The sequence below is a fragment of the Agelaius phoeniceus genome, chromosome Z (genome assembly GCF_051311805.1).
Source record: "Agelaius phoeniceus isolate bAgePho1 chromosome Z, bAgePho1.hap1, whole genome shotgun sequence".
NCBI classification, from domain to species: Eukaryota; Metazoa; Chordata; class Aves; order Passeriformes; family Icteridae; genus Agelaius; species Agelaius phoeniceus.
The window spans coordinates 43,434,376-43,460,542 of NC_135303.1; the positions used below are offsets into that span (position 1 = coordinate 43,434,376).

The following is a 26,167-nucleotide window of genomic DNA, read 5'->3' on the forward strand; positions in this document are numbered from 1 at the left end:
TGGCCTCAGCTGTTTTGGCTCTCTATAATTCAGCATTCTGACAAGCTTCTCCTCTGACCCTGCACTAGAGGAGGCTGAGTCCTCCATAACCAAGGATCTGGCAGAGCAGAGCCCTTCCCAATGCTGCGCTGACTGTATGCATACACATGGCCCACACTGAGTTGTGACCAGTGTTACCACTGTGAACACAAGCTCTGTCTGACAGCATTATGTCCAGCTCTATGTATTTCTTTATTTCTATGACCAACTCAGAATCCTTTGCGTTTATTACCATGGTACTTCAATGAAGACTGAAAACACACATGAGAACTAAAACTCTCTGTACAAACTTTAATTGCAAAATATCGACACAGCTGCTTCAAGAATTTTATGGAAGTGTTCAACTTTCAGGCAGTTTTTCTAGAATTACAGTTCTAGACATCTCAATCATGTGCTGCTTTTTATGTCTTCACTTTGTACAACACAGGAATGAGAGAATACTTCGAAGTATCTGAGAAACTACTATCTTCAAGAGGACAAGATGAAATCTACAAAATTAAGCAAGATATCCTGTTAGCTTTAATCTTATGGAAACAGGTGTAAGAGACAGAAACATGATCCTTCCTCTACATGGATAGATGGATACTCTATATGAGTATCCATCACAGTCCTGTAGACTAGACTACAGTACTCTGGATTGTATTCTAGACTGCAAAAGCCTAGACTGCCCATGAAATTTTTAAAGGGGTCACATAGACATGACTTGAAAATTTTACTCCCTGAGCCTATAATATTGACCATAAAGAAACACCACCACAATGTGACAGATAGCTGCCAGCCACAAGACAAACAGGTGCCCAGATTTTTTTGAAAAAGGTATGTAAGAGGAACAGACTTTCAACCAACATGTAAGCTCCACAGTGGCAGCTGGATCATGTGTGGAAAAAATGCCATGTAACAGTGATCAGCAGGATGTCCTAAAGTGGACTTACTCTTTATCTTCAAGCAGAGATGATAGAAGGCAGAAGCAATTGATGAAGTCTTCAAGTGCAGAGCACCTGTCTCCTTGTACTAAAGGTAAAAGTATTACCAGTTTCACAGCTCATACACAAGTCTATGAATGTGAAATACAGTCCCAGGATAGGCCTCTAAGCATATCTTGCCTCACTTTCTAGACAGAACAAGCATTTGCTAAACTGCAAATGAAATTGATATATAAGCATTATTGGTATTCAAACACAGCTAAAGAGACAAGAAATCCAGCCCTATTCATGAGCAGGTTCTCTTTTAAAGAAAAAATCTTGTGAATTTTATGAGCATATGATTATTTTAATAAGAGAACAGTATGGGAGCTTGGAAGCCAAGAAAACAAATACTTTCCCAAATTTAAGACATCTGAGTTAGCTGCTTTCTGAAATTAAGTAGTCTATGTTCCATGAGTTTCACTTTAGTTAATAATGCCACAAGCACAATGAAAACTGGGAGATTATTCCACAATGTGAAAATAAGGCATTAATCTTCCACATGTACAACTGAAATTGTACTGAAGACAGTGGGAGTTAAAAGAATGCAGGGGGTTTTTTTGTTGTTGTTGTGTTGTTTTTTTTTAAGGAGACTACAGTCACATTTTTACCTATGTTCAAGTTTCAGAAAAGTAGGTCTAAAAAATGTTTACCATACTATGATATCTCTTACTTTTTAAGTGCTAGCTATTACTGTTTCTTGTATTTTTTCAAAAGCTGCTAAATCCATCTATCTTGTGCAAGCAGAAAACTTTAAAGTGCTTGACCAGGGGCAGCTCCAGCAATTAAATTTCATCCCATTTTATCCTCTTCCCTAACACTTTGAATATTTTAGTTTATTTTTTGTAACCATACATGCTGAACATTTGATTACATAAAAGGCTATCATTATATGATAAATGTTACCTCTGCTGCCTTTAAATATGCAGAAGCACTTAAACCAAACTAAACAGCTATCTGAAGTGGCTAACTGGAATTCAGTTATGTTGCTCTGTTGAGACCGGGGTCTCCCACCTATTGTACAAGCACTATTCACTTACACTTATTGTAGTTTTGCAATTTATATTGACATACATCTGCATTAGTCAAAAGCACATAAGAGTTAACGCAGACTCTAAAATATCTAAGGCACAATGACTCATTCCTGACAGATTCTCTGGTTAGCAAGTGAAGATAAAGTGACGTTCATGACCCACTTATCAGATGCTGTTGTCAGTGGGATTCTTACATGAAGAGAGACTCTTGTTCAGCACCCTTTACAATCTTCAACACTACCAACATTTAATTTATTTACCTTCAGTAAAGCAACAGAACAGCAATCAGCTATTTAAATTCTTACTGATAACACTTAAAATGGTTTTCTGACAATACAGAAAGCAGACTTCACTCCAGCTACTAACGTCACCCCAACAGACAGTTCTGCCCATGATGTGCATGCTTGGAGATGACTATCAGGAACCTTCACACATCAGCTTCCTCCCTTATTCACAAGAAAATCCCTAGCTAAAAATCAATAAAATAATCAGGACTTGGACTTCAAACTGCTCACATGAAATTAGTAAATGAACTCTAGGGTGCCTCCTTCCCTCAAACAGGTTTTCCAGAGGAAAAAAAACAAGGAAGGCCTTCAAGTTCAACTCCTCTCAATCCTAAAGTGTGCAGACAGCTTCAAGGAAATGGGGCACTCTCACCTCTAGTGGGAGGTGTGCCTGACCACAGCAGGGAGGCTGGAATGAGGTGCTTATGAAGGTACCATCCAACTGAAACCATTCTGCTATTCTATGATAATGCAAGTGCACTTTAGTGTTGCAGATGTGATCACAGAGTGAGTACTAAACAATAGGGTGGGAGATAACTTGGTTTAAATTCACTGGATGCTAATGAGTATTTGGGTCAAGATGACAGTGGCTGGCCATGATCTCTTTGTATTTTAACACATGGCACTGGCAACCCAATGATCCTGGAAGGAGTAACTCTGACTCTCAGACAGGACTGTGGATTCTAACTGGGCACAGCTGCAGAGATCACACTTCACACATGGCCCCACTGGATGCCCTTTGGGGCACACAAGTTGATCTCCATCCCAGTGGTCTGTGGGCTATGGGCACTTCCTCCCTGCTGCTGCTCTTGCCCAACAGTGATAGTGGCCATGAAATGAAACACATTCTTTTACATTGAGCTTGCAGGATGATACCACTCCAAGCCAAGGATAGGACTGGATTGGCTCACATGTGTTCCCACCAAACTCCACTATGTTTGCAAACTAGCAGGCAGAGAATGATGGGAGACACAAGCCATTATAGACCTCAGTGATACCATAACTGTAAAAGTGTATTTCAACTTCTATGCTACCCTAATCTTATTTAAAGATACTCACCAAGTAACTAGCACTCCTGACACTTCATTTAAGAAGGACAAAACAAAATATTACATTTTAACAGAGGAATTAAACCAAGAAAAATCTGAAATTCATGCTATATGAATTTCACAGAACCTAGTAACAATCCCTGTTCTGAATTTAGAAGGAAAAGAAAAATCTGCTTTTCAAAACTCTCTGAAGAAAACCTGAAAATGAGTAAGAACAGGACTGAAAGTCGAGAGCTTTCTCCTAAGCATCTACAAACACAGGGTTATCTTGCTCCAGGCTACTTAAATCAGAAGTATTGCTCCCAATGCAGACACAAGGTCAGACACTGTACTTCTCAATCTCACTTATAATCCTAAAACCTTTTGGAACAAGACTGATGCAGCATTTTTGCTTGCAGTTGAAAGTGTATCTCAAAGCTGAGGATCCGCTCTCTGATAAAATAGAAAAACTATCTCCAATAATTTCAACTCTGGAGTTCTCTGCTACTGAGAATGTAATTTAAATTCAGGATTCTTCTTAGGCATCACTTCCTGCTATACAGGAAACATCACACCTTGAAACAAGAGGTCTTCAATTATGTCCAGCTCCATTCCCAGGTATGAAGTCTCTTGAAACTATGTAGCAGCAACTGTGTGCTTCTGGCATACAGAACATCAGACCCTTCATGTAAGGAAGTGGACTTTGAACATTGGAAGGAAGGAATTTGAGGAAGTGGAATTTGAACATTGATCACAAGATCTTGAGGACTATTTCTGTGGGCCAGAAGTAGCAGCCTTTGAGGTTATTCCTAAGCAGCTTCGATAAGGAGGTTAAACATGCTAAACATGTGGGATATACAAGACAGAGACAAACTGTCTGAATAGCCATCCCACTAACTGATGAACTACCAGTTACATCTTTCTACTTCCAGAACAAGAGGTCAGGAAACACCTAAGGAAGGGATCTTTTGTTTCAAAGCACTGAAGTCATTACCTACAAAGAAAACAGGCTTGTTTTCTCCATCAACCAGATTTCACCTGATAACAGCAAGCTGTGGCATCAGCCCCATCTAGTTTCTTTGGCATTCCAAGAATATTCAGTAATCTTCACACTGAGGAGCAAAGATTGCTTGAAGGTTTGGTCAGGCCAGATCAACTAAAAGCAGTGATTTCAGTATCCCAGACTACCATGCTGAAGGAGGGTGCTTCAAAGATTTACCCGTTCCACTACATCATGTCTTGAGAACAAGTCATCTGCTGTGGGAAGATCTGCTGGTTATTCAGAGCCATGAGGGAAATAAACCACACTCAGCCAACAGAAGTCAGCCACAGACTGCTCAATAAGAAGAAAGCCAAAGAGCATAAATTGACTCAAGTGTGCATCCTAAAGAAACTGTTCAGTGCTGCAATTCAAAAGCAGCTTAACCTGTGAAGTAAAATAATCTGCCCTTTTTCCAAGGTACAAGCTTCATTACCTGCATCCCTGAAAAGAAGCAGCTTTGCATCAGCATGCGCTGAAGTCTAACTTCAATGAGGTTGAATTACAATTCAAGGGAACTTTGTATAAATATCTGCTTTTCCACATGTGAATTTTCTTTTCTAGTACTCTGAAGCCCAATTTAAACATCCTGTTAGCATTTATAGCACTCAAAGTAACCTAAATTAAATGCAAATTAATATGCTTAATTTTGGGGTATATAATTAAAAAAATTATTAATTTAAGTTCCTTCTGACTAGCATTGCTTCATTCTGCCTTTATTCCATTACCTAAGAGAATTGCAGAATGCCATCTGAGAGTTTGCTGCTTGGAAAAATGAGAGGATACAGAAAACTCCAAAACCAACATACCTGTTATTTTGTCCCTGACAAGCTTGCAGGATTCTATCTCCCCAATGCTGCCAAAGAGACTCTTCAGTTCCTCTTGTGTCATGTTTTGTGGAAGGTAGTTGACTATTAAATTGGTCTTGCTGTCTTCTGTGTTCCCAGAATCAACTGGTGATGAGCAATTGTTTATGGTGGCTGAACCATGGGCTGTGTTATTACAAGTTGGTCCATTAGACAGTTGTGTTTCCATGGCAGCAATTACCTGCTGAAAAGAACAAAGAAGAACGATCAAAATTTAAATTTCAGTATCTAGTAGAAGAGTCCAAACAAGAACCTAAAAGACCTGTCGCTATGCAGAAATGGTATTGCCAAGGCCATATACTGCCTCTACATGCAAGAAAAAAAACCAAACACCAGTACAGAAGGGCATTAAACTGTTAGTCAAGACAACACTTTAAAACCTCGTAACAAATAAACTATCTTCTACAGGCTCACTAAATGAAATCAGCATTCAAAGCTTAGTTTCCATTCTCTGCCATTCCTCCAATTTAGGGAAATCACAGCCTTTCTATTATAGAAGTTACCAAACAAAACTGACCTGTTGCAAGAGTAATCACTTCTGTTAACTTACAGCTAGTTACTGAAATAACATGAAATGCAGTTTTTAATGAAGTAGCATTTGAATAATTTCAAGAAGAGGTGGGCATTAACTGTATCCAAAGAATACTTCTCATAAGAAATAGCAGAGATCAAGATTAGTATTTTAAAGAGATATTTAGGATATATGAATGTGCTGGGATGGAAAATATACTCTTCTTTGACAACATCCATGTCAAACTTTTCATCACAGGTTGGAATCAGACCTCTAGATGCTTTTACTTGATGAAATTGGTGATTTGTTATTATTTCTTCCCTTGCCTGAACTCTGTGAACAGTTAAATTTGAATCTTATTCTTGATGTACTTTTTGACCACTCCAGAACTACTCTGTGCCTGGGAGACCACAGAACTGATCCACCTGTGCTAAGGCAGATAGAGAACAGGAAGCGATCTCAGACAGCGAACATGGCTTCGCCAAGGGCAAGTCCTGTCTGACCAACTAAGTGGCCCTTCTGTGATGAAGGGACTCCATCAGTGGACAAGGGAAGGGTTACAGATGTTATCTATCTAGGCTTACTCAAAGCCTTTGACACAATCCCATTCAACATCTTTATCTCTCAAATGGACAGAGAGTATCTATGGGTGGATTAATAGATGGATAAGAAAGGGATTGGAGAGTTGCATCCAGAGGTGGTTGTCAATAGCTCAGTCTCGACAGGCATCAGTGACAAGCAGTGTCCCTCAGCGGTCCATACTGGGACCAGTGCTATTCCATGTCTTCACTAATAACACAGAAAACAATCAAGAGCACCCTCTGCAAGTTTGCTGATGACCCCAAGGTAAGTGGTATTGCTGACACTCCTGAGGTTCAGGCTATCATCCAGGGGGACCTGGACAGGCTTGAAAAGTGAGACCATGGAAATCTCATGAGGTTTAGAGAGACCATGTTCAAGGTACTGCACCTGGGTCAGGACACTCCCAGTATCAGCACAGGCTGGGGATGAGCAGATGGAGAGCAGCCCTGTGAGAAGGACTTGGGGTGCTGGTGGGTGAGAGGCTGGATATGACCCAGCCATGGGCACTCCCAGCCCAGAGAGCCAAATGTGTCCTGGGCTGCATCCAGAGCAGTGTGGGCAGCAGGGGAGGGAGGGGATTCTGTCCCTCTGCTCTGCTCTGGTGAGAGCCCACCTGGAAACCTGCATCCAGGTCCTGGGCTCCCAGCACAGGGAGGACATGGATCTGTTGAAGTGAGTTCAGGAGGGCCTGGATTAGAGGGACGGAGCACATCTCCTCTGACAAAATTCTGGGAGAATCAGGCTTGTTCAGCCTAGAAAAGAGATGACTTTGGGGTAGCCTAACTGTGGCCTTTTAGTACCTGAAGGGACTTTACAAGAAAGAGGGAAAGAGAAATTTTTGAGTAGCATGTAGTGACAGGACAAAGGGGAATGCCAGTAGGTTTCAATTACATATTGGGAAGAAATTCTTTACTGTGAGGATGGTTAAGGCACTTGCCCAGACAGGCTGTGGATGCCCCATCCCTCAAAATGTTCAAGGTCAGGTGGGATGGAGCTTAGAGCAATTTAATTTTAGTGGAAGATGTATTAGAAACAGACAAATTGTATTAGAAACAGACAAACTCCAAGGTACTTTCAACTCAAACCAGTATGATTCTACTGTGTCTCACCCCAAAGTCACTGACTGTATGACTGCAAGATGCAATAGACGTCATTAGGAGGAGTCTGCTTGTACACAAGCACTTGTCCACGTGCTGCCACATCTACAAAAGGCACTCTGCCCCCTCAGTCAGTGACTGAATGGCAACAGCTGGTAAATACAATGGATTTTTAATAGCATCTTAATATCTAAGATTTGGGCAGCCTACCCTCTTTGAGACCAACAGCTTAGGACTACATGCAAGAGAAAATTATGTACATGAATTCTCCAGTAATACATTTTTCAACACAAGAAGTTCACTAAAGAAATCCATCAATCACTGAAATTCAGCCTCATAATTAAACTGCTAAGAGGAGCTCTCACAAAAAAGCCCATTGTAAAATCACAGAGCAGCATCAGGACCTCTGATGGGTCTGTCCTAACAGTCCTGTTTAAAGCACCATAGGCAATCAGTGCATATCCAAACAGCTGATAAGGTCAGCTGTGTTCAGGGACTGCTGAATAACTGAATTTCCTAACAATACATTGAAAGGGGATAAGTTGAGTTTCTTACTATAAGTCCAACTTTGACATTCCTGGGAACACATTTCTATGTTCTATGTTTTGCATACAGAAGCATTTTCCAAGAGGTTGCCTCAGCATAACGCAAAAAAAGGGATACATCTATTAAGAACACTCATTAGAAAAGCATGATCTCGTTTTCCTGAAGACCTACAACTAGAACAACATTTTCTTCCCTTGAGACAAACTCCAAGAAGTAACCTGCTTCTGCTACTGATGAAACAAGTCCACTGAAAAGATGATAAAGTAGATTATCCCAATCAGGATAAATTACTTTTCAAAACCCTAGCATACCTGTTAAAGGTAGTAATCACAAATGCTGTGCTTTGAGGCTCTGTAGGATTGCCTTTTTTCTTTTTTTGTGTTTTATTCTCAAATTTGAAGTGTTCGTTGATCAAAATTAGCAGGATTTAGCAAGGACAACAAACAATTCTCTCTTAATTGCACATTTATTTTCACGTTCAGGTGGCCAAGTATGGGTTCCTAAGCCAACATTCAAGTGAACAGCTGCAGTAGCCTGTGTGTGCTGAAAATTACAGCATCTCTCAGCTATAGAACCATCTGCTCTGAATGAAGTGATACTAATATGTTTTGCAAATAATGCATACCCCACTAATAGGCTAAAGAGAACTGTTCATAAAAGACAAAACACTAAATATTTTTCACTCAGAAAAATAGTTTGAGATAAATTTACAGTTTAAAAGAATCTTAGAATAGACTGGCAAATATAATTTTAAAATAGTAATCATAAAAAGACAACTATACAGTTTTTCAAAGTTACTGCAAATTAGTAGTCAGACCATACCAAAACCATTTTAGTACAATAGTCCTCTTCAATTATCCACCGAGTATTTTCAATTAGTACTAAAATCTAATTAACAATAGAAGAAGGCAAGCCACTGCAGTGTAATTTCTACAGGAGATCAGCATTTTACAGAAAAAGTTGTCTTGTTACACCAGTGTGCTCTAGGCTCTCATAGAATAGGAACACACCCTACAGCCTATAATGAAACATATATGTGAGTTAGCATTCCAAATGGAAGGTTAAAAGACTTTGGTATGGCCTCAGCACTATTAACATGTAAAAAAGGAGCCTACAGAATTTAAGAAAAGTCCCACAGACCCCAGTCCAAGGCTCTGCTGCCCACGAACCACTTCTAAGCAGAGAAGCCACATCACACAGTCTGACTGCCATGTTAGTTTGGAGTTGCCGTCTGCAATATGGACACAAAAAGTACTGTATGTTAGATTAGCAAGATAATGCAACAAATCAGTTTGTACAAATTTACAGTAATTGCATTTATATTCCCAGCACGTCCATGCAGTGTGGCTTAATTGGATTTGAGGCAATTCCAATCTAATCTTAACAAATTCAGTTGTAAAATTATTTTTCTTACGTGAAATAAGATGCTTATTTTTAAGAAGACTTAAAAGATAATGCAGTCTAGTAACCCCTGCATCTACCACGGCAACTACCTTCAGTACCACACCATGCCTAAAAGAAACTGTATCACAAAACAATTTTTTAAATCTTCAAGACTGAAAAGGAAAGTAAAGAAATACAGTGAGTTTATTTTCCATCAGCACAGAAGATGATCATGCACTACAGCTCCCTTTACATGTCTTTCCCAGCCCACAGGAAAAAAAATACACAAAGATGACAAAGTACTATGTCAGAATTAATTCCATTCTCAAAATCCTGGGTTTTAAAAATTAGGTAAATGAAAATCTTGTGCAGATGGTATTCACTAAGCTTCCCTGCAACAGCTGTTTAAAAGTACCACTGCACATAAAAGTGGCAGTAGAGTCAAGGATTTATCAAGTGCAATAACTGGAAAAAAACATGCAAGTGTTTTTCATGAGAGTATTTTGTAACCAAGAATATTGTTCTTTGTTTTAACTAAAACATCACTGAAAATCCAGTTAGAATTACACTGAACAATGCTAGAAGGATACCACAAAAGCTAATAGGCCATTTACAGATTATTACAGGTAGTCCAGATGTGAAATACAGCCACAACAGAACAAACAGAAAGGCTCCTGACCACTGCCAGAGCTTGAGACTGCTGTTAGTAAAGAGATCCTACCCACAGACAGATGAGGTAAGTCTAAACTTGATAAAAAAAAAGGCTTAGGTTCCAGAAGTTGTTGTGCCGTCCACAACTATCCTCTGTGAGCGACCGGCACTCCCAGAGCCTGGAGCACACTTGCTTAAACTGCTGACAAATGAGGCGAGAAAAACTTTTCCCGTTTTAAAATGGTGCAAGTCACTCTTCAAGACAGTTTGCTACCAAAATCCGTATGCTTAGCTGACTTCACGTCTGGTCTTTATTTCTAACTTGGGTTAATTATGACCTTCAATCACTTCTTTATGCAAAATACTGAGGGCTTTGGTATCAAGTGTAAGTTTGCATGCGGTCTGAACCCAAAACTAACACTAACTACTTCTGAAGCTCTCAACTGTTCATAGGCAAATATGTTTGATGAACTGCTTACTACATTAATAAAATCTGGAGGTCTCAACTGACTTCTTTTAAGTCCAGAGAAGCCTTACTAAGAAGACTGCTTCAAAATAGCAGTCTCCAACATTCTTGTCCTACAGAGACAATAGTGAGGCGCACAAGACGATGTATTTGGATCTCTATGGCTCTCAGCAAAGCAGTGTGACCCCACAGATTATTTGTTTCCTTTGAACCGTAGGCAACAGCCTATGGTAAGAAAACTTCAATAGAACAGCTTACTTTCTTGTAAGGACTTCAGTGTACTAACTGGATACTTAACTGTCCTCTTAAAGACTGCAGCATTTCTCAAAAAAAAAAAGCCAAGAGCACCTGTCAGTTGAAGTACTTCCAGCTTGCATAACACATTTATCTTAATTGAAGCATTCTATACAGTACTTGCAATCAGTGTGCAAGTCAGTTCTCTGACTAAAAAAAACATTACATCTCAAAAATGTTTTGCTCTACCAGTTCTTCTACCATTTTATTGCTTCCAAGGCTGTAGAGACTGCTCTCTTACATCTACTTTGGAAAACTGGCATTCTTACCACTGTATTTACACTTCTATCTGACCTAAAAATAGTATTAAATATGGCTAATTACGTTCTAGGAAAAAAAAAGAGACTTTTCTGAAATGAGTTTTCAGCTGTAACACCATACTAAACTAGCAGATTAACATAGAATTTGAGCTGTGAGTTTTCTTCCACCCTCCTCCCCAAAAATTCTTAAAATATTGAACTCCTGAAGAATCCCCAAAAGCTAATTCAGTTTTTGACTATTAGCCTCAGAGACAGTATTACACTTCAGGTTATTGAAATAGCTTAAAAGTTACTGCATTCAAAACCGATAAAACATTATGTTCAGGAAACAGGGTTCTATACCTACTATGGAAAAGTTTGTCATATAATACATTCAGATTAAGAGGAGAACAATAACAGTAAACCTTTGACTGAGTAAATCTGCTCTCTTTATAATGTTGAAAGGAAGCAGAACTAAAGACAGTTGTTCATTTCAACAAACTGAGTGGTTCTTTCTCACATGCAGTGCATGGCAACCATCTTTCTATAAACTTACTTTTTCCTCATCAAGCACAAATAAGATTTCAAACCCAAACACTGTTTATGGCATTAATTGAATGCCAGTTTCTAATTAGCTGCAGTTCAAGCAAGTCATGAGTAAAGTTTGCCTAGCAGAGAAGCAAGTAGGCTTTTTTTGTTTTTCAAGAGAAAAGACATCAGAAGTTCAAAAGCCATATGGTTTATGCAATTAGTTCTGGTTGCCATAGAACAGTTCCAATTATAACAGCAGATTTTTATATGAGAGCTTTAGAAAATATAGTGGAACTAGAAAGATGAAGACTGGCTAAACTGGCTAAATAACAACAGCCACAGTGGCCTACTAACTTTCCTTTCAACGTAGGTATTTTGGTGTGCAATATACTCAACTATTCATGCTCAGCTGAAAATGCAGGCTGAGGCTGGATCCTGGCAGTGCTGTGACAGAACCAAGGAGGTGACACAACAGGTAAGCTTTCAACCACTATTACAACCTCACAAGCATCATACAGATGCTAGGGAGAAATGTTTAGTGCATTAGACTTCTGACTAAAGTCCTTCTACCACCTGTTTCAATTCATACTTGTGCATCCTGGTCATTGCTGGGTGGGAAATCATTTCACATAGGTTTTATATACATAATTTAATTATATTTATAGACACTGCATTAAAAAAATCACTGCACAGATGTCTGCTGCAATTACATTACATACTTCTAAACAGTATTATCACATAAAGGTGATTACACTCTGAATTTAAGACAGCAGAAACTAAACACATCTGCTTACTTCAATTGTTATCACTATTCAGAGGCAACCCAAACTCTACCATGAGATGTCTCCAGCCTCAAAGGTCACAGGTGACACAATGCCCTTGGTAAAGTCCTAAGAGATGTAAATGTGCTCCTGAAGATTCTCCTAGAGGCTTACATACCACAAAACCTTCAGAGCATGCCTTAATATGTATTTTGTGTTTGCCCTTCCATCCTGTTTTCCAGTGAAAGGGAAGCATGCAATAAATACAATAGATCACCATTTGGATAAGAAAATGCTAGAAATTTTGTTTTCATAATATCAAACGGCAGAACAAGAACCACCTCTGGCTGCATACATCGTTCTTTATCTCTTCCAGACACAAAGGTTTAAACCACAACTTCGTTCTCTGCTCGTAACGAACTTGTTCTCTTTCCAAAGGATTTATTCCATCCACTTTGACTCACAAGAGTAATTAATGCATTTTAACAAGGGTAAACTGTTTCTTGTCTGTGGGGACTGTTGCTAAACACGTTAAATTAAAAAAAAAATCATTATTTGAGGGCTCACTGAAAGGTAAGACCTGGCACAATACAGATGCTGAATTTTGCTTTAAAAAGCACAACTCAGCAAAACAAATTTTCTTTAGGCATTAAAATTTTAAGTGCAGAGTTACTGATAATTGAAATAGATGGCAATTCTTCATGCTTCCTCTTTAGTGATTTTTATCTTTACTGGAGTGTTAATTTGAAGGACTCCTTTTTTTCAAATGGTCAAGTACCTTAGAAGCATATACAAAAGCACAATGCTAATTTTTGCACACTCTAAACATCTGTACAATAAGAGATAACAGAGACTGTTCAATTTAGCATATGCAAAAACTATGACATAGCTTGCCTGAACATCCCAAAGTCCTTTATGGGTAAACGCACACAAAGGCCAGAGGCATGTCTTTAGTGAAGAACCTTGCCTGTCAGAACAAAACACTACTCACTCTTAGTTTCCCTATAAGAAGGATAGCTGTCAAGGAGAGCTTAATGATTGCTCTGAGATCCACATATTAACAGGACAGCCTGTGCTTGGTGAGTCTGCACAAACAGGCTGAACAACTCTTATTTCTCTGTCTCTGTTTTCACTTTTCGTTTAAGAGTATAAACCACCGTTTGTCCATTAGTAGCTCTCCCCACCTGCATGTACATTCATTTGCTGTTCCCTCCATTACACTATTTAAGAATCTCCAGCACAAACTAGATCAGGTTACTGCTTGGTAAGAATTCATGCAGCTCAGGAGAAGAAACCAGAAGAGCACCTCTTGATTTATGCTAAGTTATATGGAAGAACTTTGATAAAATAGATGAAAGACAGAAATTTTCACAGAAAACTTAAATTTTTTCTGATAATGAGGTGGTCTCAAATCTTCAAGTAACTTAAAAAGTTACTAATGTAAACACAGGCAATTAAGAAAGCATGAGCCCTTTGCAACAATAAAAAAGCAATAACTACCCTCTCAAAAGTGGCAGTTTAGAAGGGGAACCTTTCCACAGACTCTTCAATGAATCACAAAAGTACCACTTAACATTTCTACATCCTGGCCTCAGTGTCATGATGAGTTGAAATAAGTGAAGAAAATGAAGATAGTTATAAAAAAAAAGTAATCTGAATTTTAGGGAAAAGGATTGTAATTCACCCCTGTGATTGCTGCTGCAGAAATTAAACGGCAGAAGCTTTCAGCAGATTAACCCTTCTTTCAGCAGGAAAGAAGAGGTACCCGAAGCCAACTTGCCTATTCCAAGTAAGCAGTGAGAAGACAACTGAAAACCTGCAGACAGTTGAACAAGAAACAGCTATTTGTAGAGGCATGAAAGAGCTTAACAGTGTTGGTCACCACTAAAAAGGACAAATGCAAGAAAGTCCAAATTGTCTATGGAATGCAAATATTCGTAGGAACACTAAAAATGTATACATAGATTAAAAGAAAACATCTTCACTCAGTAGGAAATGCTTTTGGAAAGTCTTAACATTTCTGCAAAATACTTAATGAGTATTAGGATAATCTAAACAATCTCCTACTAAAGCTACTATGCATTAGGAATGAAGCCAACAAACACTTGCAAGGGGTTCTGAAAAAATACTACATGCACAACAAGGCAAGGACATTGCTTGGCAATGGACTAATCTACAGAAAATAAACGATCTCTTCTGACTGAAACTACAGATTATCCCATCAGCTGGGGTAAAGGGAGGGAAACATGCAGGATAACTTAAGTTATCCTAGAACCCATATTAGAAAGATAAACTCTAACAGTCTTCTGTAAAGAAAACAAGCACCTCCATTCCATTAAGTTCAAGTGAGACACCAATAAACTATAACCATTTTTACATTCCTAATTATTCAGGTCAATTTAGACAACCACTTCTACCACCATAACTAATTCCCTGAGCAAGACAGCATCAACATGCATTACTAATTAGCTCATATACACGGAAAAACCCCCAAAACTTAGCACAAAATTTTACTTTTTCCTTGTATTGCCCTCTTTCATATAAAAAACGTTGAAAGCCAGCTAAGGGAAAATTATTACTTTGGTTGTATTTGAAATTTTAACTAAATATTAAGTTGGGACTGTTTGAACATAGCCAGTATTGATATTCAGAAAGACTTTCACCAAAACAATGAATACAAATGATGAACACAAAATCACAAACAGCTATTCAGATCTCAAAAAAAATAAGCTGTGAACAATTCCGATACTTAAATAATACTTTAAATAAGACTGACTTTTAACAGGAATGATTTTTCAACTGCACTCTACCAGCCACAAAAATCTTGCCAATTATGTTTATTGCTGCTATCTGCTGTCCCAGTCTTCTGTGTTAGCTTTCCCAGCCTTCTAGCAAAATGCTCTCCAAGGCAATACGGCTCTGTCAAAACACATATGTATTCTTCAAGAGGTAACTGCATCTCATTGTAGACATTTCCCTTCAGCCTTAGACATTTGCAGTCCTCTCAAGTCTACTAGCACAAGAAAACAGAAGATTCAGTGGGGTGAAAGGAGACAACTTGATGACTCTTCAAATATAGTAACTTGATAGGTTGAAGGGTTTCAAAGTCAACATCCACTTGAACTGGCTAGGATGCCTACTTCAATTTTTCAGCATTTACCTCAGTACTCCAGCTGGGCTGTGTAAAACTTTCTCCCCTTTCATACTGCAGTTATATCCTTCTTCCCCACTGTGAATTTCAAAAGCTGATGTTTACCAATAGAGAGGAACAGGAAGCAAGCCAAGTTAGTCTCACTGAAGAGGTATACAAATCAAAAAAATACAAGTAAGAAAAAGATGCTCTTCTAATCAAGAAAGCATGTGTCACCTTCAAGGCCACACCCTACTCCATTTACTCTTTGGCGCATCTTCCTGAAGGACAACATTGTTTTCTCCCTCATGCACTCAGCTTTCTTCACCGCAACAGAGAGCCCATCGATGGATGACAGGATTCATCTTCCAGGATAAGGGTGACATGGTTAGGAGAAACAGTTATTTTGTGTTGGCTTTTCATGGCAGTACCCCTTGCTCAAAGCTCAGTGGTAAACTGGAGAGATGGTTAGGCCCAAAATGCAGCCCCATCACAGACATTCCATCAGAAGCTACACCTCAGCAGATCCACAGGGCATGAACCTTTTATCTCCATCACAGCCCTACCCTTCAAACTGCAGGATCTCCCTTCAGGAGACCTTTTGCTCTCTCACAGGGAACTTTTAGTCCAAATGCAGATTTAGACAAGAGAAAAGTTGCATGACTAAATATCACTACCCCTTAAACCCTCATGTATACTGCTAGTTAGCTTAAAAAAATGACATCCTCAACATCATACAAAGAAGGGGAAAACGCAAGCAGCTCAAAGTCAGAAACCAGTAATCGCCATGCCCCTCCCTTCCCCTATACCCATGTTTACAAGTACTATCAAAGTGGTATCAGGCTGAACAACAACACAATGCCTACACCCTCAGATGTCTCCATAAGCCCAGATCATCAGTGGTCTGACAGACAGACATGTCACAGGATCCCTCTTTCAGCTCCAAAGGTCATGACAAGCAAAGGTTACGTGCTAAACTATTCAAACCAAACTGAAACATGCACCATTATGTACACATAGAATTAAGTCATTTTTGCACAGGAAATATTTATTAATTCTTCCATTGAGGAAACCTTCTGGGGAAGAGATCTTCATAAGGACAACAGCTCAACTAGCAACACAAGGTGTACTGGGATTTGCCAGAATGACCTCCCTGTTCCTGCTGGCCACACTGTTCCTGATACAGGCCAGGATGCTGTTGGCCTTCTGGGCCCCCAGGGCACACTGCTGGCTCATGTTCAGCCGGCTGTCGGCCAGGACCCCCAGGTCCCTTTCTGCCTGGGCACTGTGCAGCCACACCATCCCCAGCCTGTAGTGCTGCAGGGGGTTATTGTGGCCAAAATGCAGGACTGGGTACTTGGACTTATTAAACACCATCTTGTTAGACTCTACTCATCCACCCAACCATTCCAGGTCTCTCTGAGGAATGAGAGAGACCACTACCTTCCAACAGATTGACACACACTCCCAGCTTAGTGTCATCTGCAAATTTACTAATGAAAAACTCAATCACCTCATCCATGAGATTTGTAACCTACAAGGCTTCTATTTTATCACTTCTTTAAAAAAATATTACAAATCAGCAAAAGTGAAGACATCAACAAGCCATTCTTGTTACCAATCCATAGTGAACTAATATAAAAACACATGGCCAATGCCAGTTTACTCTCAAAATCTACTATGGATAAAGACCAACTATTCAGTCTCCAAGAAGTGTTTTTAGTGGTCTCAAGTCAACAATCACATATTTTAGTCACAAAACCATGCTTAACTGGAGCTACAATTTGTCCCATCCTGCCTCACCTGGAGTAGGTTCCATGAAAGCAGTACAAAGGCTTCCTATACCAGATCAACAGAACTTTTATTTCTTAATCCTGATATACCATGAATAACAAATAATGCAATACAGATATAACATGACAGACCCATATGCTGTGCTGTCTTGTGTGCAGAAATCTTTATTTCTATAATGCAACTAAAATGCAGAGCAATGAATATTTAAAAGATTTGCTAGTTTAAAATACTCTTGCTCTTGCTTTCAGTCACCACAAAAACCGTGCCCAGGTCTTAAGGTTTCTGACCTCTGAGGATGGGAATTCTTGCACAAACATGAAGAAGAGAACATGCACAACACGAAGAACAGAGAAGTCAAAATATCAGAACCTCTTGATAAAACTGTCAATATTTTAATACATCATCATTAATATTGGTAATCAGATTTTCCTATTATTCTGTCCATAAATATGGAGTTTCTGGGACCACTTGGCTTCCACATGCTCTAGTTCTTCTAACCTTTTTGTCATGACTAGTTGTATCAAGTTTGTCTCCCACTCCAAGTTCTCTCCAGTAGTCCAAGTACCATTAAACTATGTATCACTAAATAGCCTTAATATACCTTTTCTCCTTACATGGGCTAATGCACATATTTTGACTCTCATGCTTTATTCTTTCATATATTATTCTATGCTGTGTCTTAGACCCCAACCTATTAAAACTACAATTGACACAATTTATATAGTTGACATTTCTATCATTTGTGTCTGAAAATGTCTGTCATTTATTACTGAAATCTAAATTTTTTAACAACAAAATCTAGATTAGGCAATTTTCTTTCAAATTAGTTTCAAAAAGATTATTTCACTTAGATATTTATCACTGCATTAAAAAAAAGCCTAAGGTAATACTCTCCTTCAATATAAAACTAATTACACGCCTAATTCAATAGCAAGAGAAACACAGCCACAGAAGGATGCCACTATAACAGAGCTCCCAAATACTTGAAATCATATCTTTGACAATTTATTTTATTCCCCTGTGTACATCTTCAAGTTTCAATATCAAAGGAAAATCAAGAGAATTGTTTGTTAAAGAGATGGTAAGAAGTCTTATAAGATAGCATGACAGTATAAATGAAGTCAAACCAACAGCACACAGCTCTGAATAACTTAAACTTTTCTGCCCTCTATCAATGCATATCAAGTTCTACAAAGTCACCTATGTCCCAAAAATCTTGCTGTAGTACACACTGGAACACAAAGAAAGAGCTTGGAAAGGGACAAATACACAACAGTAAACAAAAAAATTAGTTTGAGAACATCAACAGCTGAAAAATATTAGACTGATGCCATCTGACTTAGAATATGCTTGCTTTCTATATGGGCTAACCTGCATATTTTTACTATCATTCCACTACAGAAAAGCACTAAATCTGAGGCACTGCAGAAGGCCTTCTGCCTTCACCTAGAACACAAGTTTGAGATAAGAAAGTTAAGTCTTAGTTTATCTCTAACATCCTTTATAAGATGTCAAATCACATTATTTGTCATGGCACCCAAAGGCTGACTTCTCAAGTCTAAAGGAATATCTCAAACTAGATGCATTTTATACTGAAACATACGCTCTAATATGGAGAGAAGAACCCAAGTTTAAACATTTTAGTCTTTGTTTCATAATGAAACTGACTTCCAAAACAGGGACGTTTCACTTCCATGGGCTGAACATTATGCCCAACTTATGCACAGGAATCAGTAAGTTAATGAAGACTGTTTCAGAAACAGTATGCATCTTCCCTCCTCCCACTTTATCCGGCAAAAAATATATATATATATTTATACTACATCACATAAACTACAGAGTACTTACATCTACACTTCACCAGGAAAATCAAGAATGTGTTTCACTACAGCAGGGAAAAAACCCCCAAACATCAAAAGTAAGCCCTGATGACATGCTGACAAGAACTCAACAGGCACCCAGAGCTTTGGAGGAATCTGAACAAAGTGTTAGAGTCAGTATTAAAAACCTTGTTGGTGCCAGGCATGGGGAATCACTGTGCTACCTCATATATTCCCATTAAATATACAGAAGAGTCCAAAACAGTTAAAAAAATAAAAGTTACACATTTTACATAGTTTGGTTTTGGTTGTAGGAATTGAACTCCCTTAGATGCCACTGTCAAAAGAAGCACTGTCCAGATTACCCTGGAACAGATTCTTCACATTATAAAAGCAGCAGATGAGTTTGAAGAAATCTGTGCCATTGGATTTCAGCACATCCTAGCTCTAAAACAAAGTGTATCAGGAAGAAAGTATTTAATTCCCACTACTCAGTAGGACAGACTTAAATTAAGCTTTCCTGCCCACAATTCAGGTGTAGGTATTTAAAAGAACAGCATAACTAAGAACAAAAAACCACAGGCATAAGAATCACCCACTTCTAGAAATGAAGTTGTAGTCAGGATAAGCAAAATTTGAAAGGAGTTAGTTCATCCGAAGTACTATACTGTCTATAAAGTAGGAGTTTTCCTTCTTCACACTGCAAGTAACACTATCCACCAATTTCCTAAACAAAGACCAGCACCTCTAAGGCCAGCAACCCTGGTACTAACAACTCACACATCTCTGACTCAAAGATCAAAACTGTGTTTCATTATACAAATACGATATTAAAGACGACATGATTGGGAGACTATTTTTAAACCAACAAGTCAAATAGGATTTTTATCTGCTTTATTCCCTCTACAGACATTTTATACTATTCTATATTAAATGTAGCTTTCAGTCAATGTTCAACTTTTAGCCTTCAAAAGTTTATTCTTTGTTTTGATTTTTGGTAAAATACTAGAAGAGTAAGTTCCTAGAAGCATCAATAAAGAAAAAAGGAATTTAAGCTCTCCTTACTGCATAAATACTGTACAAAATGCACAGTCACACGTAACCTGCAAGTGAGTTCTGCAATACCATTTCTCAGATAAAAGATGTCCAAGTGCCCAGAGTTTGCTGAATTACAGCTCTTTTACTCTATGAAGACAGAGCACATCAGGACTAGCTGCCTAAGCACTAAGTTATTTCAATTTCTCCTGAAGAAGCCACAGCCCATAATTTGAACAGGGGCATGCTTCACTGGGTTAAGAACTGTCTGGATGGCCTGGCCCAGAGAGGGCAAAGGAGCTGGTGCAGGGTCTGGACAGTAAGTTTTATGAGGAGTGGATGAAGGAGTTCTGGTTTATTCTGGAGAAAAGCAGGCTCAGGGCAGACCTTACCACTCTCCATAACTACCTGTAAAGTGACTGTAGCCGGGCGGGGGTTAGTCTCTTCCTCGCAACCAGCAAAAGGACAAGAGAAAATGGCCTTAAGTTGGGCCAGAAGAAGGTTCAGGTTGGACATCAGAAGGAAATGCTTCACTGAAAGGATTGTTATCCATTGGAATAGGTTGCTCAGGGAGGTGGTGGTGTTCACAATTGCTGCAAGAGCTCAAAAAATGACTAGATATGGCACTCAGAGCTACAGTTTAGTTTACATGGTCATGTCTGGTCAAAGGCTGGACTCAATAACCTTGGAAGCCTTTTCCAACCTTAACCAGTCTAAGAATTTGTAGAAAATAAATATTTAAAGAACACTGGTTCTTGTAACTGCCAAAGTTCATTTAACCATACCAAAGCTCTGCAGTCTGATGTTGAAAAGACTTCTTAAAAGTCAGTGTGTGGAAAGGTTGAAAAAGTTAAAGTCACAGATTTTAATGTCACTTTATCTAAAATCTATGACACTGCAAGAGTCAAGGACAAAGGAAGGATAAGACTGGGATACCACACAAGTAAAAAAGAGCAGCATTCTGACACTGAGGACCTGCCATCAAGCATGACTTGACTGACTATGAAAAGGGCTTTTAATACAGTAATTCTTCCCCATTTGCAAGAAATGCACTATTGGTAAATTATCTCCCAAACTTACTGCAAATTCAAAGAAGAAAAATACCAGAGACTAAATTACTTATTATAACCTCTGCCACAGAAGCATGTACAAGTTTAGACTTTACTTTCTTTACTTCACGTCTTGAAAGAACATGAAACTGCTCTGTAAGAATTATTTTATTTGTATACAACAGCTTACTGAAAAATGGACTCAACATAAGCAATTATCAAATATATCAATATCAATTTCTGTTATTTGTCTCAGCTATGACTAAACTCCCTGCAGAACAAAAGGAAGAACCGCTGAAGTAGGGTTTGGCACGCATGTCTCTGAATACCCTCCACCGAGCCTACAAAATCTCAGTAGGTTGCTAGAAGGGTTAACAGCTGTAACAGGAAGGCTTGAAACAAATATAGCCAAGTGTTAGTCCTAATTTGCTGCTTATTTCACTGGTGTAACATCAATTTATTTATTCAGTTTGCTTTTAACAGAGATCAAAAATGCACTCCATCGAGAGAAGAACACAGAATACTGCTGTAACCATTTCTATTAAATTCAGAGAAAATAACTCCCTTTTCTTCAACATCTTTGGACAATGACAGCAGCTCTCATTTAAAGCCATATGACAACTTCACTTAGATAACAGCTAAAAATGTTTAGGCACAGAAAGTGCTTAAACACAGAAAGGTTCTCAACTAGCAGAGGCTGTCCTCACAATAAAGACATCCCATATGGCAACTATTTTTAGACTGTTAAGTATCAGAGGTTAGACAAATCACATGGTTGTCTCCAAACTACCAGTTCCTCAGCTGATTTTTATCTCTCACATAAAGAAAAAGCAATTTGGGACAATTTTTAGAACTAACATGGTTAAAATTTGAAAACTGTGACCTCTTCTGAGTTTGTTTAGCTTCCATAACTACTTATTCTTTCCAGTAAAGGCCTGAAAAGAAAGCAAGCTGGTAACTTTTGACAAAAATACGTAGAACATTCAAAGCAGATCAACTGAGTTTACTTAACCTGGCTCTAATTCACTGCAGCTGCATCTAATGAACCACGAAGAAAAGCTTCTTACTGCAGTAAGTGACAGAGCTCAGTGGCTGAACACTCTCCAAGTTTCCAGCATCCTTCAGTTGGCTGTACTCAACATCGGCTACTGAATGACCTGTGTAGTGTAGCTAAGCATACAAAACCAACAGATAATACCACCTTCCCTGCCCTTGTAATTTCCAGGATGTATTATCAAGAGGGTATCAGGTAGGGTATCCTACCAGATCCGTTCAAACAGTCAGCTGCTAGCAGAGAATGCCTGCAATTCATTGATCCTTTAAGTATTCACCTGCTTTAAACACTGAATAAGAGTTATAGAGTTCTTGTAATGATAACTCATACACAGACTTTGACATACGAGTATGCAATCTGCCACATGGGAGACAGGAGAACACCCTCAGCTGCCTGAAACACCTTCAATCTCGTCTTTACAACTAGTGATGGCAGGTGATCTAAAAACTTCAGGTCTTAATGCAACTTGGCTAAATATCAGTTAAAAACAGACCCATGCATTACCTCTACATACTCACACAAAAATAATTTAGGGATTCCCACAAAGAATTATATCAAAGTTTTATTTAAAATGAGCAAATGTGTACAGTGCACAGAAGTCTCAGTGACAGATTACTAAACTCAAGCTTAGTTCTCTAAAATTCCCTTCTCTAAAAGGAAATTTGGCCTTTGATATACTAGTATGTTTAAGCTCCTATTTTAAGACCATGGTTCCATGAGGAACTTCATCCATATCCTTCTCAAAATTTCATGTGTACTTTTCCATGAGCAAGTTTTCTAGTCTCAAATAGAACAGTATGCAAAACAAATAAATCAAAATGCTTAATGAGTAAACTGAAGCATTAACTATTATGTTAAATGCATTTGGTTCATGTTCTTCCTCTTATGTCAGAAAGGAGAGAGGGAAGTGAGGGATGTGGTGCAGAAGCTCAAAAGCCACAATGTTTTCAGCTTTGACTAAGACAGATTCATACCAGGTGCATCAAAAAGCACTAAGAAAAAAAAAATCACTAAGATTAAAGGTCTCCCTTCCAATTCTGGTAACAGAAAAGTGACCCACTGAAAACAAGAAACTTCACCAATTTACTCAACAGCTACCAAACTAACAGCTACTAAACAGCTACTACTCCCGTTTTAAAAGTATGTAGAACACATGTAAAGATTCCCAAACACACAGGAGAAACAATGACAGAGAAAAAAAGTTTTGTTCCAGGAAGTTAATGACTTTTTTTTGTTTGTTTGTGCAACAGCAGAGAGTGTTGAGCTTTCTACTTCATTAATCAAAGAAAATGTACAATTAAGTCAACATTCTTAAGTAAACCCTTCAGAAGGAAGGTGGGTAAACCTCAAGGAAAAGTGGTAAATTAACCACACATCAAGTTCTAACACAAAGCAGCACTGCCTTTAAACAGCCCTCCAGAGGAAGAAACACTAACAGGGGTTTTGGAATTATCTTAGTATGCTCAAGCACTACAGGCTAAAATTAGAAAGAATGTTTCTGCCAGAATTTCTCTTGTATTTCTCTCCCCCTTTAATTTTTTCACACACTACCAAAACCACTTAATTCATAGAGAATTTCAGAAAAGACACAAATGCTTAGTGATGTCTTTCCCCACACTTGATTTACAACACAGGTACCAACTATTTCTCCCCCTACCACTCCCACAGGGTCCCAAAACCAACAAAAGCATCAAGTAAAGAAGAGTCTCTAAATAGTAACTCAAAAACTAATATAAAATGGCAGAGGAGGAAAAAAATCCACAAAAACAATTCTTATTCCCAGTATTTTAAAAAACATTAAGTGGTGCAGTCTCCCAAGTGTTACACCAGCCTGTTACATTCTATTTTGCTTATGCAAAATACAGATTGTTATATTTCTCTACAGAATCCACTACAGTAAGTGGATTAGCTATACAGACTAACATTATTAGCAAGGCTCTTCTCCAAGACACTAAGAAGAGGTATAACTCTTAAGGTGAATTTCTGCATTTGTTAAGACAAGGCACAGAAAAGAAGCAGCAGGAATTTTTCAAGAGAACTAAGAAAGCAGTGAGTGGTAGAGGTAATTCAGCGGACAGAGAGAGTGCACTTGAAAAGCAAGTGGAGAAAAGTGGCATCAATTGTTTTGCAAGCCTATCACAATTGGATTACCTGATCCAGAATCAACTGTGCCAGTATAAACTGACCTAGCAGATTCTGCTCACCTCAGGGAGCAACCTGCTTCCGTGACTGCTTGTTCCCTCTGGTTTTTAGCCAAGTGTTTGTGATTCAATGATTGAATAGCACATAACCATAGGATCTTGGGAGTTCATTAGGGAGGTAAACACTCTTACTACCACCTCCATGAAACAAACTCCTTCACCCCATGAAGCTGTGTCCCCCAAACACTCATGCTGCACAAGACTACAAACCAGAAAGAATATGAGTAAAGTTTTTCTAGCAAAACACAGGTGCTCCTGAAAGCTTAAAAATAAAGGAACTGAAGCCTCAATAACTTAGCATTTTATTGTAAATATTTACAGGATGCATCAAGGAGGAGAAGAGGAGGATATCTCAAAAATTGACATAAAATGTTAAAGCACATAAATACAACCCAAATAATAACAGAGAGAAATCAACAAAAGCTTTATCAGGTTGCTGGGAGCCCTCTACTACACAAAACCTTGACTTCCAAACCTTTCATATTTGAAAGCTTCATTTACATTTTTCAAAAAAGCTATAAGCTATCAACCCTTACAACCTGCTCTAACTGGGTGTGTCTGAACAGCTTTGATTGGAAAAGGCTTCTATACATACAGTACACATCCCAACATTGTCAGTGCTGCTGAGTGGCTAATCAAATCACCTAGATTTGGCTATTTATCTTGTTTGGAAACCCCAACTACATGCCATACTTTTCTTCCTTCCTTTTGGAGAACTATCTAAACTTATCACATCAACTTTGTATTCTTAGTAAATGAGAAAAAGACTAAGTCACAGTTACTAATGTCCTAGTAAGGAACAACTCTAATGCTTAACCCCTTTGTTTATCAAGTTCACCTGCAAAAAAGTGGAATTCAGCAAGCTTGTGGGATGTTTTTTGGGGGGTTGGGTTCTTTTTGTAGCTGGGTTTTTGTTTCTTGTTGTTGCTATTGTTGATAGCTGAATTTGAGCTATTAGAGAAGAGAAAGAATCTACACACAGAACACAGACAAGAGACTTTTCACTTGCAAGCCTGATTTTGCCGACCCCGCCATGTTTCAAATTCCATAGCTGCTCCAGCAATTACATGTGCTGTTTCCCTCAAGTTTTCCAAAGCTGACATTCAGCTCAGTAAGGCATCACTACACTATTCTTAGAACACCTGACCACCTAAACCACAGACTCACACAATGATCACTCAGGGTTGGAAGTCACCTCTGGATCCAACTGCCCCTCTCAAACAGAGCTAACTACAGCCAGCTGCCCAGGACCACGTCCAGAGAGCTTCTGAGCATCTCTGACATAAGATACTCCACCACCTCTTTGCTTCATTCTGAAAATGTCAGCACAGAAATCTACCTCAAGAGCTTGAGAGAGAGCAAGATCTGGAAGCATGTCAATGGATATGAAATCTTATCCATTATAAGGTGGGAGGTGATTCTTCCCAGGTTCTCAGCCCTAGTTGAAGCTGGGGCTTCATGTGGAGGGCTGGGTCGAGTACTGGTTTTCTCAGTAGAAGGCAGACAAGGAGCTACCAGAAAGGGTCCATCAGAGGCCACAAGGGTGATCTGAGGTCTGAAGCATCTCCCTCATGAGGAAAGACTGCAGGAGCTGGGCCTGTCCAGTCTGGAGCAGAGAAGACAGAGGGGATCTCATTAATGCATACAAATATCTCAAAGGTGGGTGCCGAGAGGGTGGTGCCAGACTCTTTTCAGCATGCCCAGAGATAGAATGAAGAGCAACGGCTATAAACTAAAGCACAAGAAGTTCCAACCCAACATGAGGACGAAC

At 38.8% G+C, this 26,167-nt stretch overlaps 1 protein-coding gene across 19 annotated transcripts in view; it reads right to left on the reverse strand.

Annotated features, from left to right (window-relative positions):
* Nucleotides 1–26,167, reverse strand: part of ELAVL2 (ELAV like RNA binding protein 2) — an 87,907-nt gene that overhangs the window by 37,586 nt on the left and 24,154 nt on the right. For 7 of the 19 annotated variants that reach the window (XM_077171963.1, XM_077171964.1, XM_077171965.1 and 4 more), the window contains 2 exons: nucleotides 9,129–9,219; nucleotides 5,196–5,436 (listed from right to left, as the gene is read on the reverse strand). In XM_077171963.1, the coding sequence (XP_077028078.1) occupies nucleotides 5,196–5,436; nucleotides 9,129–9,200 (313 nt within the window). In that variant the 5' untranslated portion in view covers nucleotides 9,201–9,219. Of the gene's footprint in view, nucleotides 1–5,195; nucleotides 5,437–9,103; nucleotides 9,220–26,167 lie in introns of those variants that run through there. The other 12 variants (XM_077171960.1, XM_077171958.1, XM_054652547.2 and 9 more) reach the window with 4 other exon arrangements.